Raw genomic sequence first — 15238 nt, 5'->3', positions numbered from 1 at the left:
CCTTTACTGCACTGTAGTGTGATCTCAGAGTTGGTACATTTAAAGAGTGGGGGGTGCAGGGGGGGCTTGCCCCCTGCTTACAACAGTTAGCTTTGTTTTTTTTTTTTTTTAACGTGTTCAAAGTTTTGAAACTTTGAACATAAGGGTTTGACTTTATTATGTTTGAAGTTTCAAAACTTCGATCACGTAATAGGAACCCCAAAATTTCTGTTTTCTAGACATCAGAATTCAGTCTCTCAGATCACAGAATATGACCCACGCATTTCAGACTTGTGGAGACGTGCATGAATGGGCGTATCTTCGTTGAAGGTTGTGCATCAGAGCTGGCAACTTGGTATATAAAAATCTACTGCCAATCATTAGCGGACCGGAGTTCCGCTGTGGCGACCCCTAACTGGGAAAAGCCAAAAGACACAACAACATTTCAGACTTATCACACTTACATTACATTTGCTTTTATTTAAGAATATATTTTAGACTTGTTATGCTTATTTTATACTTGTTTTTACTTAAACTTATGCTAGTTTAATCTATTTAAGAGATAACTTTTGGTGATGTTCTTCTAGGGTCATACCCCACAATAACTGAGCATCAGTTATTTTTATGTCATCTTCCAAGCATTCAACTGCCAGTGTAGCAGCTCTTTGGAACACCTAGGGAAACTTTACCTTTCTAATGGCATAGTACATTTTGAAACTCTCCTCGTCTATGTTTAGCTACATGAAACTAATGTTTGAATCAGACACTGAAAAGAACATAACATCTGGAATTGCAGATACCACTTTTTCAACTGTAAGAAAATGGTAATATTCACTTTTAATCCTTTATTCAGAAGTTGCAGAGTAATACAAATGTAACTCTTGTTTTTTTTTTTCCTCAGAGTAACTCTACTGTTCACCTATTTTGTTGACTAAAACCACTTTAAGTTTCCCATTCACTCCAACTCCCGTTCTGCTTCAGTCTTAAGCGCTACTAGTACTTTCCATTGAGCATTTGACAATGACAAAGCATGGGATTTTGTTTGTATATGATATTCACTCAGCAAATTTCTTAATCCTACAAATAAATCAGCATAGTGATGTAGAATGCCACTGCTATGGTTTTGAGCAGATTCTGAGCTATCTCTGTGGCTGTCTGACTGTATGCATGCACTGCACAGTTTTACACTGTAAATGCATTTTCATAACTCAAATGGCCCAACAAATTAGGAGCATGAACTCATTTGCAGACTAAACTTGAAAAATAATGTTGTACTTATTTTTATTTGCATGTCTCAGCAATTTTGACTAATGACTTCACTTAGTGGTAGTTAACATATTAATGTACTTGAAGTTCTTACTTTAGTCTTTTTGTCCCACAGTGCTTCAAAAGTGTCTTGAGAAAAAAAGATATGCTCTGTTCCTGTGCCTAGTTTAAATTCAATATTTCTCTTATTTCACAGCACCCCCTTCAAACAGTGCAACCTGCTTTTTTGTCTCAATGCTACTGAAGCATTTTCAAAGTCTTTTCCTATTAAGATTACGCACGTGTCATTGTGATGCCTCTGTTCAACAGAAACTTCTTCTGAACACACTAGATTTTTTCATATATCCTAGAAAAATATTACTTTTTACCAGAGACTGCAACATTTATTAAAACAAGGATAAATGCTCTTTCCATACTTATAGAAAACTATATGAGGTACTTTTATCTACTACTACTTCTCCCTTGTCTCCATTTTTGTTATAGAACATTCTCATAAGCTCTCATTTCCATGTCCAATCATTTTGTAATGCATTTGATTTCTCACTTTAGCCTTTCACTCTCACTAGCTTTTCACTCTCGCTAATTTTACATTATACCTACCCTTTTCCTCATTTAGTTATACACATAGCCTTTTCCTCAGTTAAATACTCTGAATACTAGAATTTCACTTGCTATATAGACATCATGTAATAATGTCAGATCTTTTTCTCTTAAAAATTGTCCCATGTTCTATAATTTAATGTATCAAAGACTACTCTGTCTCCTATTAATCACCAAATTCTCAGTTGTTTGTTGTATTTTCATCTCCTAAACGTAATCATATATCCCTCTTTTCGATCTTGTGCACTTATAAAAAAGTTACATTCTTTCTTGGCTCAATGATTTTGGAATTCTTCTTTAAGTGTTTCTATGTCATTGCTTTTTTCTTTATATAAAGTAAGAGTATTAAATGCCATCAAGGCTCCTTTCCACCATGACAAGCAGGACTGCAAAAGCAGTACTTCCTCAGATTTCTTGGCTAATCCAGTTGCAGTGAGGAATAACATTAACTTCTGCAAATCAAAGTTTCTACTTTTCAGCAAAAGGTCTTCACAACAAGGAAATTCCTAGTAGTTGCAGCTAGAACAATCTTACATTGAGAATTATACTTCTATATTTCAAAAAATGGAAACGTTTGAAAAAAATATCTTCTACAGATGCATTTCTTATGTCTTGTAAGTATTGCTTCTTATTGGATAACATATGTTGTCTGAATGGTAAGTAAATACAATGGCCCTGTACATTTTGCTAATTTTGAAGGTCTATTATTCAAAGTGAACATGCTAAAAACAAAAAAAAACTAACAATTCATATGGAATGGTAGAGACTTTCGATTTCATGATACCGACACCAATGTATGTGTGAATGATTATTCTAGTTTCACAATCAGCACTGCTGACCACAATGTGATATGTCAGGTGGATGTCAAATATGCAGTACTGCTTTGAGTTATTGCCATCACCATCTGCTGCATCAAAATAAGACTTAAAACCACTTTAATCTCAGCCCAATGCCTGCCAATGCAATCTTACCAACAGTAGCTGTGATTTGGTCAAAACTATTTTATGCATGCGCACACGCACACACGCACACGCACACACGCACACACACACACACACACACACACACACACACACACACACACACACACCCACACCCATACAATGTTCCCAGAAGGGCCTAATGTTACCTTTCTGGTGCTGTACCCTCTTCCTTTCTTTACAGTAATGTTGCCATCAACTGCATCAATCTAGCTCACCAAGTGCACAATTAACTGTTTACTTTCAAAACAACCAACCACAAGTATCACTGCATTGCAGCTATGACTAAAATTGCTAGTATTTGAAAGGCAGATGCCAACAATTAATGATTTCACCAACATTGCACCAATATAACACCATTTAAAAGCTTGTATAAATGAATAGAATATTTTTCTTAGCATAAATCAGGCAATAGCATAGGAAAATTAAATATGAACAAAATATGCTTGCAAATGGAATAAAAAAATCAATTTTTAAATGCATAGACACCAACAGAAAGAAGAACTCAGCAACAGCAAAGTGACACTGCACCTACAACTAAATGGTGATTTCTGTAGTGTAACTACTAGCTTTTTGTAGTCCTACAGTTGGAAGTAACACAGACGCAAAACAGAAAAGTTTGAGACTGGAGACTCTGGAAAGGTAGGCTGCATTTTCTTTCTTCTTCTGTCAATGTAAACATCCTTAATTCTTTAAGGCAATTCCATCAAGCCCACAGTTCAAACAAAAAAGTACAGGAGTCCTGGATCAATAAGGTTATATGTTCATAGGCAAGTACTAGGGTAGCTGCTCTTGTGGGACATTTTAAGCCTTCCCAATTTCCCTTTTAAAGGTGAAAAACAAACCCTGTACCTTCTATCTGTAAGGTAAACACTTTAACCATTACATTAAATGCAGTAATTTTTTCTTTTGAAAACAAAGCTGCTTAGATCACAAAGTTCAAAATAAGGTAATACAAGTGATGATGGGAAATATCCGTTTTAGTACATGCAGCTGCATCAATACCAAAAGAACAATTATAAATACTGCACATCTTTTCAACATGTTATATATATATTCTATATGAGAACAACAGTTACAGGCTTTATACAACCCTTGAGAATGTTAATAATGAGAAAAGAAATACTTAATTCTAGCCATCTGTTAAATTCCACAAGCCAGATTGATATCAGAACATATTTCTATACACATAATTACTTTTCTCCAAAGCAATGAGCAGGACAATGTTTCTTTTAACATCAGTCATTTTCAATGCACTGTACAGATATAACTATCAAGCCACTAACACTTGTCTCCTCACAGATATTGGGTCAATCATGGAAATGAACAGCTAATATAAAGGGTTCATTGTATAAAATCTGGCCACAGATAGGGATGTAAGTGTTTCAATTTTGGTTGCTTTTTTTTCAAGTGGCTGTCCTATTGCAGCTGGAGTTTTACAAGTTATTAGAGCTGCATGATGGTGTTTGGTAAAGGCAACACTGGCCATTGACATTTAACAATGGTCTTTATAAAGTATCATCAGTTCAGCATTTCTGTAGTTTAACCAATTGGCTTTAAGTATTTTTAAAGACATTTTAAGTGAATATATAAACAAACAACTAGAAGCTTATCTTCAAAATGAAGTGACTAATGACAGATTGGGTCTTGAATATCAGCTGCTGACAAAACAGAAAGTGAAATAACAGAAGTGAAAGTATTCATTTAAGTAATTAATTAATGGTAGATTATACATTAATTTAAAAAAAATGTCTAATTTTTTTTTTTTTACCTGGAGGGTTGACTTAGCATCTTTGCCAATACTTTTTGTCCCCCATCTCCTTTGAGATCTTTTCTCCTTTTTTGGACTTTCAACAGTACCCTTTCATTCGAAGAAAAATCATAGATTAAAAACAAAAATGGGCATAAAACATTCATAGCTTAGAAAGTAAAATTAAGCATGAAGATCCAGTCTAGAGTAAATTACCTGAATGGCATTTATCGATGGTGCTGAGTAGGTTCTGTGAAGAACTTCCATACTTTGCAATAGCTGGCTCATTTCCAGTAGGTAGGCTTGACACTGTGAAAGGTCTGTGACAAAATATGTACAAATCACAAAATCAGAGCTGCTTCTGTGAGGAAATCAAGCTTTGTGCTACTCCTACATGACATGTCCCTTTTGAGTTTTCTCTCTACCATTACTTGCCATATTTTTTATATAGTTCTGGTTTCTACGTAAGCATAGGGGTCAGTCTTCACTATACTTCCAAAGCAGGTTTTAAAAGACTCTACCAAGAGGACCTACATTACTCCAAAATATGCCCTTTAAGGTAATAGCTCCTAGCATCACAACAATACATTAATTTCCCTTTATGAGGCAGTTGCTGAAGAAGACTCATTTTTCCTGTCCTCTTTTCCAAGTATACAAACTACTTACATTACTCAAATGTGCTTCCCAATGCGTAAACTTATGCTACTATCCACGACTGAAGGACACTTCAACAGTATGGTAGCCAATGTAACTGCTAACAGTCCTTTTCAAACTCATGTCTTTAAAGGGATGTGCTATAGTATGTACACTTGTTTTCAACCACTTTAGCTGGTGCCACACAATTCCTTATATACTTGGTCTTGAACACATACGCTGCAGAGCTTATACCTGCTTGCTGCTTTAATGTGGTCTAATCTTCAGATTCCCAGACTCTGTCACAGTGCGCTTCCCTTACATAACAGAACGTCATCAAACCTCCCATTAATATAAAAAAGTACTTTGGGATTACCTATTCAAAAACCATATATCTTCATTGAACAGAAACACACAGTATTGAGACCAACAAATCAACTTGCCTCTTTCCCCTAACCCTATTACATACCCTCAGTTCAAACATTTATGGTATGGCCTAGTCCATTAAGTTTTTTCATGACTTGCAGTCATATACTCCTGCTCATTTATTATCCTGCTGCATTTAGCCTGACCCTATATAAAAAGTACACTGAATTGTTAATATGTCAAGTACACAGCTTTTTCAGACTTTCTTAGTCCTCCTCAGAAACAGACCACGGCCTCTACAAGAAGGCTGAATTAAACACTTCAGCGGATAATACCACAAAAATATAGCTCTCCTTCTTGAGAATATGATGATTAATTTGCCAGCTTGCTGTGTTAATACCTAAATGTAATTTACCATAGACATTAAGACTTCCATTCAGAGAATATGATGTTACACTTTGTAACAGAGGGTCCCTAAATCTACTATTTATATGACAAACTGAAATGAAGAACAAACTGCTGGTCTTTACAGGCACTTGCTAAAACATTAGTACTAACAAAAATACATACTGCATAGACGTAGCCATTTTCACAACTGCAATCTACTTTACTGCTCATTTTCAGATACACACAGGAGTAGCCACCTAGCTTAAAGGAATAAAAAACATAAAAACAGATCCTTCAATGGTATACAGGGAATTCTTAGTCCATCTACATTCACTTCCCTAACAAAGCTCTCTTAGCCATTCCAAAACTGAATTTCTGTTTCTGACTCCGGTGTATCCCAATACCAATGCATATTTTGCCTCAAAAGCTAAGAATTATGAGCAGATCATCACAAAACCATATCAATATAAAATTAGTGTTTTTTGAGGAGGCCCCCTCCATTTGGTGGAATATATTCCCACTGCCTCTACTACTTTGTCACCTTTAATCAAGGAGCAGGCAAATACCTGCACCAAAAGTCAAATATCTCCTTCAGGTCTTGCACTAAAAGTAAAGTTCTCTGTCTCTTCTGGGAATTTGAAAAAAAAAACATAAGTTCAAACACTGTTTAAAAAGTAATCTGATTTTATCACTTGTATTTCATAAAAAAGAAATAACTTCCTGATCCTCGGACTCATGTGGATGGAAGCTTCAATCATGTCCTACACTTTCTGTAAAAACATTACTTCATCCATCTTATTTCCTTCTGAATGTATTTTTTTAACTCTTTCTATCATTTTATGCTTTACGCTTAGTTAAATGATCCAACATTAATGATCCCTAAAATATCACTGAAAAAAGAAACAGAAATCTAAAAGAAATGTACTGCACTGTACCTAGGCTGTTATAACAGAACAAGATACAATGCATTTAATATGCACAGCATCTGTAGACATAGTTCATAGGTTTGTACTAGGCTAACTGCCCTTGTGAGCCACTTTAAGACTAGCCAATTACCCCATGTGAGAATCAAACCCTGCACCTTGTGTCTGCAAGGTAAACACCTTAACCATTATGCCATCCTCCCACTCCCACTGCCAGAGAACTCTAATGAAAAAAAATTACAAATTTATGCATAAGTTAATCCTTTATATTTCCTTGTGGCTCTCACAGAACATTTACATCTTGAAACATATGTGTTGGATGTGGTCCCCTATGGATCCTTAACTCCAACCCCACAAAATACCAAATATTCAATTACAAATGATCAGCTACACAACTACAAAAATAACCCACATAACACTAAAGAAACCTTCTACGTCACACCTCATGGCTTAAATGTACACTAACTCAATGGTCACACAGCCATGGGGGAAGACCATCACCCTGCCAGTGTAAAAATAACTGCTGCACACACAGCAATCTCATGCTCTCATTGAGAAAATGAGAACGCAATTTACGGAGTTACAACAACAGAGGGCTGAAACATGATCATATTAAATTTCTCAAATTAAATCTTAGTTTGCAAGAAGGAATACCACTGAATTAACCCCCAAAGCAAGAACATGCAAAGTGTACAATATTTGTCACCATTAAAACTCTAATGGACATAAACAGTACTGTACCTTAGTACACATTCCACTTCAGTGCAGCAGTGACTGCACTCTGACGAATGTAGTGAAGCAAACAAAGCAGATAATGTTTATCATACTGATTACTGCTGCAGAAGCCTTAGCTATATATGGGGGTTATATCCCACCAAAGATATAATAGCTGGACAGCTTCCAAAGCTTGTGGACACCTTCCATGCACCAAACAGGCGCAAAACCATTCAGAGCTTTACTACTGCCAAACAGTACACTCCTCTGAGGCGTTTGTGGATTGGCTGTCAGCTTGTGCTTTCCTTTGATGGACAGATGAGCTCTCTTTGGGGAAAAAAATTCCAATTTCTTAATTTTACTGATGTTTTATTACTTTTCTTTTCAGGAAAATTATTTTAAAGCTAGGAGCACTGTGTTTCAATGGACTGTCTACAGACTAAAGTACTTTTAAGTGGAACAATCTTACTTCCCCTATTTCAGTTTAAAAGTAGTGTAAACGAACTGAAAACATATGTTCTCTGGAAAAATTGCGTTTACTTTAACTTTGTGGGGTTGACATAGTGTTGTAAAGTGCTTTCTACTGTATTTTTCATCTGTTGGAAAAGTAACTTTTGTGGCCTGGTAGTTTTACCAGCAATTGTTACTTGCCTTCCCAGAGAAAGCAGCACCATTTCTGGCTTGACCACGGAACAGATTACCAGTTCCAGGGTCAAGCCTTCATCCAGCTACAAAAAGAAAAAGTTATGCAGACAGCCTTTGCCACAATATTAGGCTTTCAATTTACCTCAGCTGCAGATGGACAACTCTACTGAGCCATTTGTTGTATATCAGACAACTCATCTTTTTCTCAGGATCTCTCTGGTTTAACAACTACAGCCACTATGGACTGAGGGGTTAGCCATGTCCTCTGTGGCTGTTGGAATCTCCACAGTGGGCAGGGGAATACCACTCTTGTTGGTCCTGAGAGAAGGAGCAGGGAAAGTTTCCCTGTTGTATCAGAATACTGTGCCCATTCCCTAGGGAAGCAACTGCTGCCATTAGTAACAGAGCTGGCCCTATTTTCCTGTCAGAAAGAAACAGAAAAACAAACATGTATATACTCCTCCTCAAATTTCTTTGGATAGGAGTAGTTTACTGTATCTGGCTCAGGGTTTAATTCAGGCTGTTGCTCATTCCTGTAAAGTAGTTTCTGGTAAAAGAAGAAGGGATTTTTTTTTTCCCTGAAGTGATTCAAGATTCCGAATTTGACCAGGAAAATGCAGGGATGAATATACGTTTTTTTCTCAGGTTTCTGATTAAGACGCAGAGGAAAGCTCAGTGTCCGAGTCTGATTCTGCATATGGGCTTTCTCTTTCTCTGAGACTATTGCTAGAAAGTCCAAGTGTTTTCCTTGTGGGAGAACTATGAGGTTTCACCGTCCCTCAGAAAATACTTTTTGAGTTGTTACAAAAAAAATTTTCCAGAACACACACCCATTGCTCCTGTTCTGTCTGCTTTAGAGGACGTAAATGTTTCTGCCTGCAACTTTCCTGATAGCCATGCAGCTATACCTAAAAATGCAGACAGGAAGAATAAAGGTCCTCTGTCTTACATTTTATACACTATTTCCAAACCTGGCCAAGCAACTATAGCTTTAGTTCTTCTATTTTCAAAATTTTTAATTGTCGGGCTCATATGTTTAAGTTTGTTCTAACAAACTGCAAAAGTATGAGGAATGTTTTATCTGCAGTTTTCTTTTTGTGATGAAAACTCTGCTTTAAATAATTTAGTTTCTTCAGTTGCACAGGTCACTACTCATTGTTTACAGTGTGTGTGTGACTCTGTTGATACTTCTTCCAGGGTTATAGCCACTGATACTGGTTTAAGGAAGTTTGCATGGCTGCATTCTCAGAACTTCCCAGATGATGTCAATAATCAGATTTTAAGTTTGTCCTTGGATGGAGATTTAGTGTTTAGTCCCTCTGCAGACGTGATTAAAAGTGTGATGAAAGGGGCAAGTTGATTCAGGGAATCTCTAAGATTTTTCAGCTCACCTTTTCTGAATTGTCCAAAGGATTTTCTATCTCTTATCCAATTTTGACAAAACAGTTTAAATAACTGCAACATAATTCATGTAGACAGACATTTAAGAAGAAATGGCAAGGGGGCTCCAAAGAGAAGTCTTGAACCAAACAAAACCAAGCACAGTCCAGCAAATCTGAATGACTATTCAAGAGACCTTGTGACCCTCCTCCCACCCTGGTCAATTTCTTTCTTCCATAATGTCTGTAACTCCATTTTTCTTCTTTGTCCATGGATTGTTTCAGACAAATATGTCCTGAAAATCATTAATCAAGGGTACAGACGCCAGGGGAAAGAAATTCCTTCTTTCCAGGGAGTCATTTCTCTTTCCCAAGATTAGACCCTTTGTTTCCACATGTTCTTCACATCACTATTCATTCAAACTTCAGCTGTTTCTTACAGTTTTGTGTACCTGGATCTCATTATCAGTTCTCTTGTCTTACCCTATGGACTTTCCACTGCTCCAAGAGTGTTCACAAAGTGTCTTGTTCCATCTACAGCTCATTGCAGGCTACAGGGTATCCACTTTTTCAATATTTAGATGACTTGCTTATCTTTGCAGTCTTTTTCAAAGTGTCATGAATATCTCCCCTTGGGTGACATATCTATTTCATAAGCTGGGATTCCAAGAGGACATTTAAAAGTCTTTCTTGACTCCCTCACACAGAATTGTGTTTCTGGGATGTCAATTAGATATCTCAGTTCAAGAAGCTCTTCTTCCACGGGATAAAACATATCTTCATTTATATCTATGCCTAAGGTTTTTGACTAAGACGTTGGTCACTGAAAGGGAATACCTCAGGATTTTGGGTCTTGTGGCATCTATAATTTTCATGACACCCTTGGAAGACTCCACATGAGAAAGATTGACTGGTATTTGAAATGCTTTTGTTCCCAGCATCAACACCCTATATCTTTTCAAATCCAAGTGCTGGGATTTGTCAGACAAGAGATCTTTTACTGGAGACAACAGATAAAATGTAGGGGGTGTGGGACACCAAGGACAGATGCAGGAACATGAATATCTAGGAAAAGCTTGCGCTGATCAAGGTACTCAACTCTCTGAACCATCTTTGGTCACTAGGACCTCATTAAAGGGTTTCAAACAATACCACAGTCATGCAGTACATTAACAAGCAAGGGGGAACCAGGCCATATTCCCTTAGCAGATTAGCCATGCTAGATTGGGATATAGCTACACAGCACAATCTCATTCTACAGACATCTTACATTCCATCACAGCAAAAGTGTGTGGCAGACAAGCTTTGCAGGACCAGGACAGACCCTCACAAATAGACACTAAATTAAAGACTCTCCCAAGATATTGAGCCATCTGTGGGGAGTTCCTCAAGTAGACATCTTTGCCTAACCTCTCCGAACAATCAACTGGCAAGATTCTGTTCCAGGGTTCTGTGCAAGAAGGCCTGGAAAACACGTGCCTTTTCTTTTTGACAGGAATGTTTCTGTATGGTTTCCCCTCCATTTCCACTAATATCCAGGATACTTATGAAGATTCAGAAGGAATCCCTCATTATCATGATGACTCCCTTCTGGCCTAGGCAAAAGTGGTTTTCCCTTCTTTCAGAAATGGCCCGGGGCAATTACCACAAGCTTCCTCAAAGACTGGATCTACTCACACAAGAACAGGGACATTTGATACACTTCAGTATCAATCATCTTCAATTGACTACCTGGATGGTAGGGTCTTAACTCCTTTAGACACCTGTTAACTAAGGACGGAGAAACAGGTATTAATGGAAGCAAGAAAACCTGCTACTAGAAAATCATATATTGCTAAATGAGAAAAGGTTTTCTAGTGGGTGACAACAGCATAACCAGCACCCATTCATGGCTAGTTGTTTACTGTTTTCACAATACTTGTGTAAGCTACTATCCTACTGCCTTTCTTTTTCCTGCATCAGGGTTCCCTTATCGGCCACTTCAGCATGTCTATTCAAGGATCCTTATCTTACAAGACAGTCTCATGTTAAAATGTTCTTAAAAGGGGTTTTGCATAAGAGGCCTCCATGTAAACCAGTGCCCCCTCTTTGGGATCTTAATTTTAAGTTAGAGAAGCTAACATTTGCTTCATTTGAAACAGCTAATTGGGCTGACTTGAGGTTCTTAGCATTCAAAACATTTTTACTGATGGCTCTGACCTCTTCAAGGAGTATCTGGTTGCAAGCTCTTATGGTGAAGTCAGCCCTAGCTCATTTTTCAAAGGGACAGGGTTTCTTTGAGAACTAATCCTTCTTTTATACTTAAAGTGGTATCCAAGTTTACTTTAAGCCCAACTATCCATCCCCCTGTTTTCTTTCCTGAACCTAAAAATGAGGAGAAAGGATACTCCATACCTTGGATGTCCATAGACAACTCAGGCACTACCTTCACAGAACAAAATCTTTCAGTACTTTGCATCAATTGTTAATTTCTTGTGAAGGTAAGAAGAAGAGACAACCTTTATCAAAACAGACTATTTTCAAATGGTTGTCTAAGGCTATTACCTTTTGTTATACTCACCATAACAAATCTATTCCAGGCAGGGTCAAGGCCCACTCTTCCAGGGCCTTGGCTCTATCTGTGGCCTTTTGGAAAGGGTTAGAGTCTAGAAATGTTCTAGAAGCTATAAGTTTGATTCCTTCTCTAGGTCCAGATCAAGCATTGCTAGGACCATTCTCCAGGGGCTCTTGGACTATTCTCCTTCCACTTCCCAAATGTAGTTAGCTATGGTAATCTAATAATATAGCTAAGCTACTACAGCAGTGATCAATATGATGACTACAGCTGTTGTTTATGTTGAACCTACCATAACAGCAGATGTTTGAATGATCACTGCTGCAACAAATGTTCCCTCCCTCCATCCATCCCCATTTTTGTGTGTTTTACGCTAGAGTGGGGACATTTATTTTTTGTTGTTACTCCTAGCATTGTATTTTCAGGGCTCAGCCTCTCTCTTTCTACTGGCAGGAAGCTCTGAAGGGCTTCACTCCTAAACTTGTCTTTTAGTCAATTTAGCTCAAGCTACCTATACAGTTTGGGTGTGTGGAAAATGCCCTGAAGCTTTGGAAGCTGGTCAGCTGTTATATTCCTAGCAGGACATAAGCCATAATGTTAAGGCTACTGGAGCAGTGATCATTTGAACATCTACTGCTATGTTAAGTTCAACTTACACAACTATACTTTATTGTTTATGTGTTTCAGCGTAATACCATATTCCACTGAGGCTGAAAACAGTGAGATGTAGGCTAACACAATGATATTACAGCAATGAAATTGGTAGCTAATGCTAGGATTGTAGTGATACAGCAATGAAAGTTAGGAATTAATGTTTATACTGTACTGAAATTTGCCTTGCCTGTAAGTCAAATATTGTTTACCAATGTTTTTAGTATAAAAATCATCAGGTTCCATTTGAGTAAACATTCTATAACCTTTACTGAAAGAATACTGTTGTCAAATGTAGGGACATACTCTTTACCTTTTGAGCATTTTTCCATATCGTCTGAAGAATGCAACCAAGCTGCAATCCTAGCCTGGCTACTTGGATAAGTTAGTGGAAAACCGCTTCCACCATGCACTGACCATTGTTTAGTCAAACTGCCTCTCTGTGTTACAGAAAAATTAAAAAAATATTCAGTTAGTTAATTATACCTGACAAAAATTAAAACGCAGTTTTACACCATCTAGAATTGATGATAAACGTATATTCTAGCAGCACATTTGCTTTTTCAATAATTTATGTACAAATGCATTTATATACTGACCATTTCTTGACCAGGTTTATGATCTTATTGATACAAACTCTTTTCAGACACAATTCAGATACATATCAAGATAAAGACATTAAGGCATTTTATTTCCTAAGTGCACATTATTGTCATACTGCAAATGATATAATTAAATATTAGCCTAGCATGCTTTATTTCCCACTTAAAACTGGGCGTGTTACACATGACATAAACCACTGCTGTCAAATACAAATTTCCAGATACATTCTTCATAATATTAAGATAATTAAAAGTATACACTATATATGAATAATTCTAAGGAAGTTCTTGTAAACTGCATATAGAGATCCAGTATTTACAATATTTACACTAAAAAAAAAAAATACAGGCAGTGATAAAATTAATGTTGGCTGAAATTTCTAACTTTACATTACTTTTACATGCTGTATGCCTGCATTGTTATGTCTCATTTCTAGGCTATGACAGAGGTTATGTGATCTCAAGGGGAGTGTTGTCAACATTTACATGTAAACCATTCACATACTTGGGCTTCATTTAAATTTACGTACAATACCATGCGTATATGCTGTAGTTAAGCTGAAAAATGCAACTCTTACATTAGCTTTGTTGAATCAAGTGACAAAGATCACCAATGGTCCTGGAAAATCACATCCAGGAACCCTGTGTATCACAAAAAGTGACTCACAGGACAAACAAGTACAAAAACCACAACAGAGGCACAAGGAGATAGCTGTCCCCAGTCTTACTGTAGAGGACTGATACATCCTTGTTATTTGTGAAAAATGAAAAACAAAACACAAAGAATAAAATATTTAAGAAATTAGCTTTCTTGCAGGTACAGTACATGTAACATACTCTGACTGCTGCTCAGAAAGTAATGACATTGCCGAATTCTAAACCTGAACAGAATTAAAGCCTTAAACTCATATACCAGTACATGAAGCTGATGATCTGTCCTCTTTTTAATAAGCAAGTTTTGTGATTCTGCAAGAAAGCATTAAACTATGATATTGTCCTTTAGGAGAAATATTCTGTTTCCTACAATGTGTAATGCTGCTGAATACTCACTGAACAGAAAGTATTAATGGCAACTGATATTCTGTCTGCAGAAAAATTGCTCTCAGTGTTACCACCATGCAGGCTTCTGGATGAAAGACACTAGCTGTATAAGGGAGCTTGATTACTAATGTCTTAAGGTCTTGTCTTCTAATACATAATTTTTATATGATACAATGGAATCTCATTCTGCTGCATACTAAAAGCTAGGCAATATTTCCACTTGCGAACTTTTTGGAGAGAAAACGTTAAGGTCATCAGAAATATAGCTATATAGCATACCTTTTGCTTTTGTGGTATTTTATATCACATGCCTTTTTGTAGACATGTGACTATGAGCCAAACTTACATTTTCAGTCATTCATTAAAGAAAGTACTGTTGCAGAGAGACACAACATTACCACATAAATGAAATATAGTAGTGTATTACAGTCTGCTGCTTTTCTGTTTACCAAATTTATGGAAATGGAGAAAGCAAGGGTCAAAAGATGGATGTCTGTTGTATGCTGACAGTGATATTCCAGTGTGTAAAAGCTGTACACCTTCTCCTTTAAAGACTGGCTTGTTAGGCAGCTCATAAACCAAATTTGAGGGATTTCACCCATGGCACTGGAAGGTTAGTATTTGCATGGGGCAATTATGATTCAGTCATTATGTATAACAATCATCTGAGTTTGGTTAATGAGCAAGCATCATAAGGGGAGACAGCATGTCTCTCAGTAGGCAGAGTGTTGTTTGTGCTCCTTTGTATATAAAACTAAGTTCCCCTAG

The 15238-nt window shown here is 36.9% G+C and overlaps 1 protein-coding gene across 5 annotated transcripts in view; it reads right to left on the bottom strand.

The window, feature by feature from the left end:
• Window positions 1-15238, bottom strand: part of OSBPL3 (oxysterol binding protein like 3) — a 2414360-nt gene that overhangs the window by 840746 nt on the left and 1558376 nt on the right. For all 5 annotated transcript variants that reach the window (XM_044066857.1, XM_044066855.1, XM_044066859.1 and 2 more), the window contains 3 exons: window positions 13141-13267; window positions 4792-4895; window positions 4597-4686 (listed from right to left, as the gene is read on the bottom strand). In XM_044066857.1, the coding sequence (XP_043922792.1) occupies window positions 4597-4686; window positions 4792-4895; window positions 13141-13267 (321 nt within the window). The remainder of the gene's footprint in view (window positions 1-4596; window positions 4687-4791; window positions 4896-13140; window positions 13268-15238) is intronic.

Source organism: Protopterus annectens, chromosome 3.part1, assembly GCF_019279795.1.
Source record: "Protopterus annectens isolate FY-2018-M chromosome 3.part1, PAN1.0, whole genome shotgun sequence".
NCBI lineage: Eukaryota > Metazoa > Chordata > Ceratodontiformes > Protopteridae > Protopterus > Protopterus annectens.
This window is presented reverse-complemented; position numbering and strand designations above follow the sequence as displayed.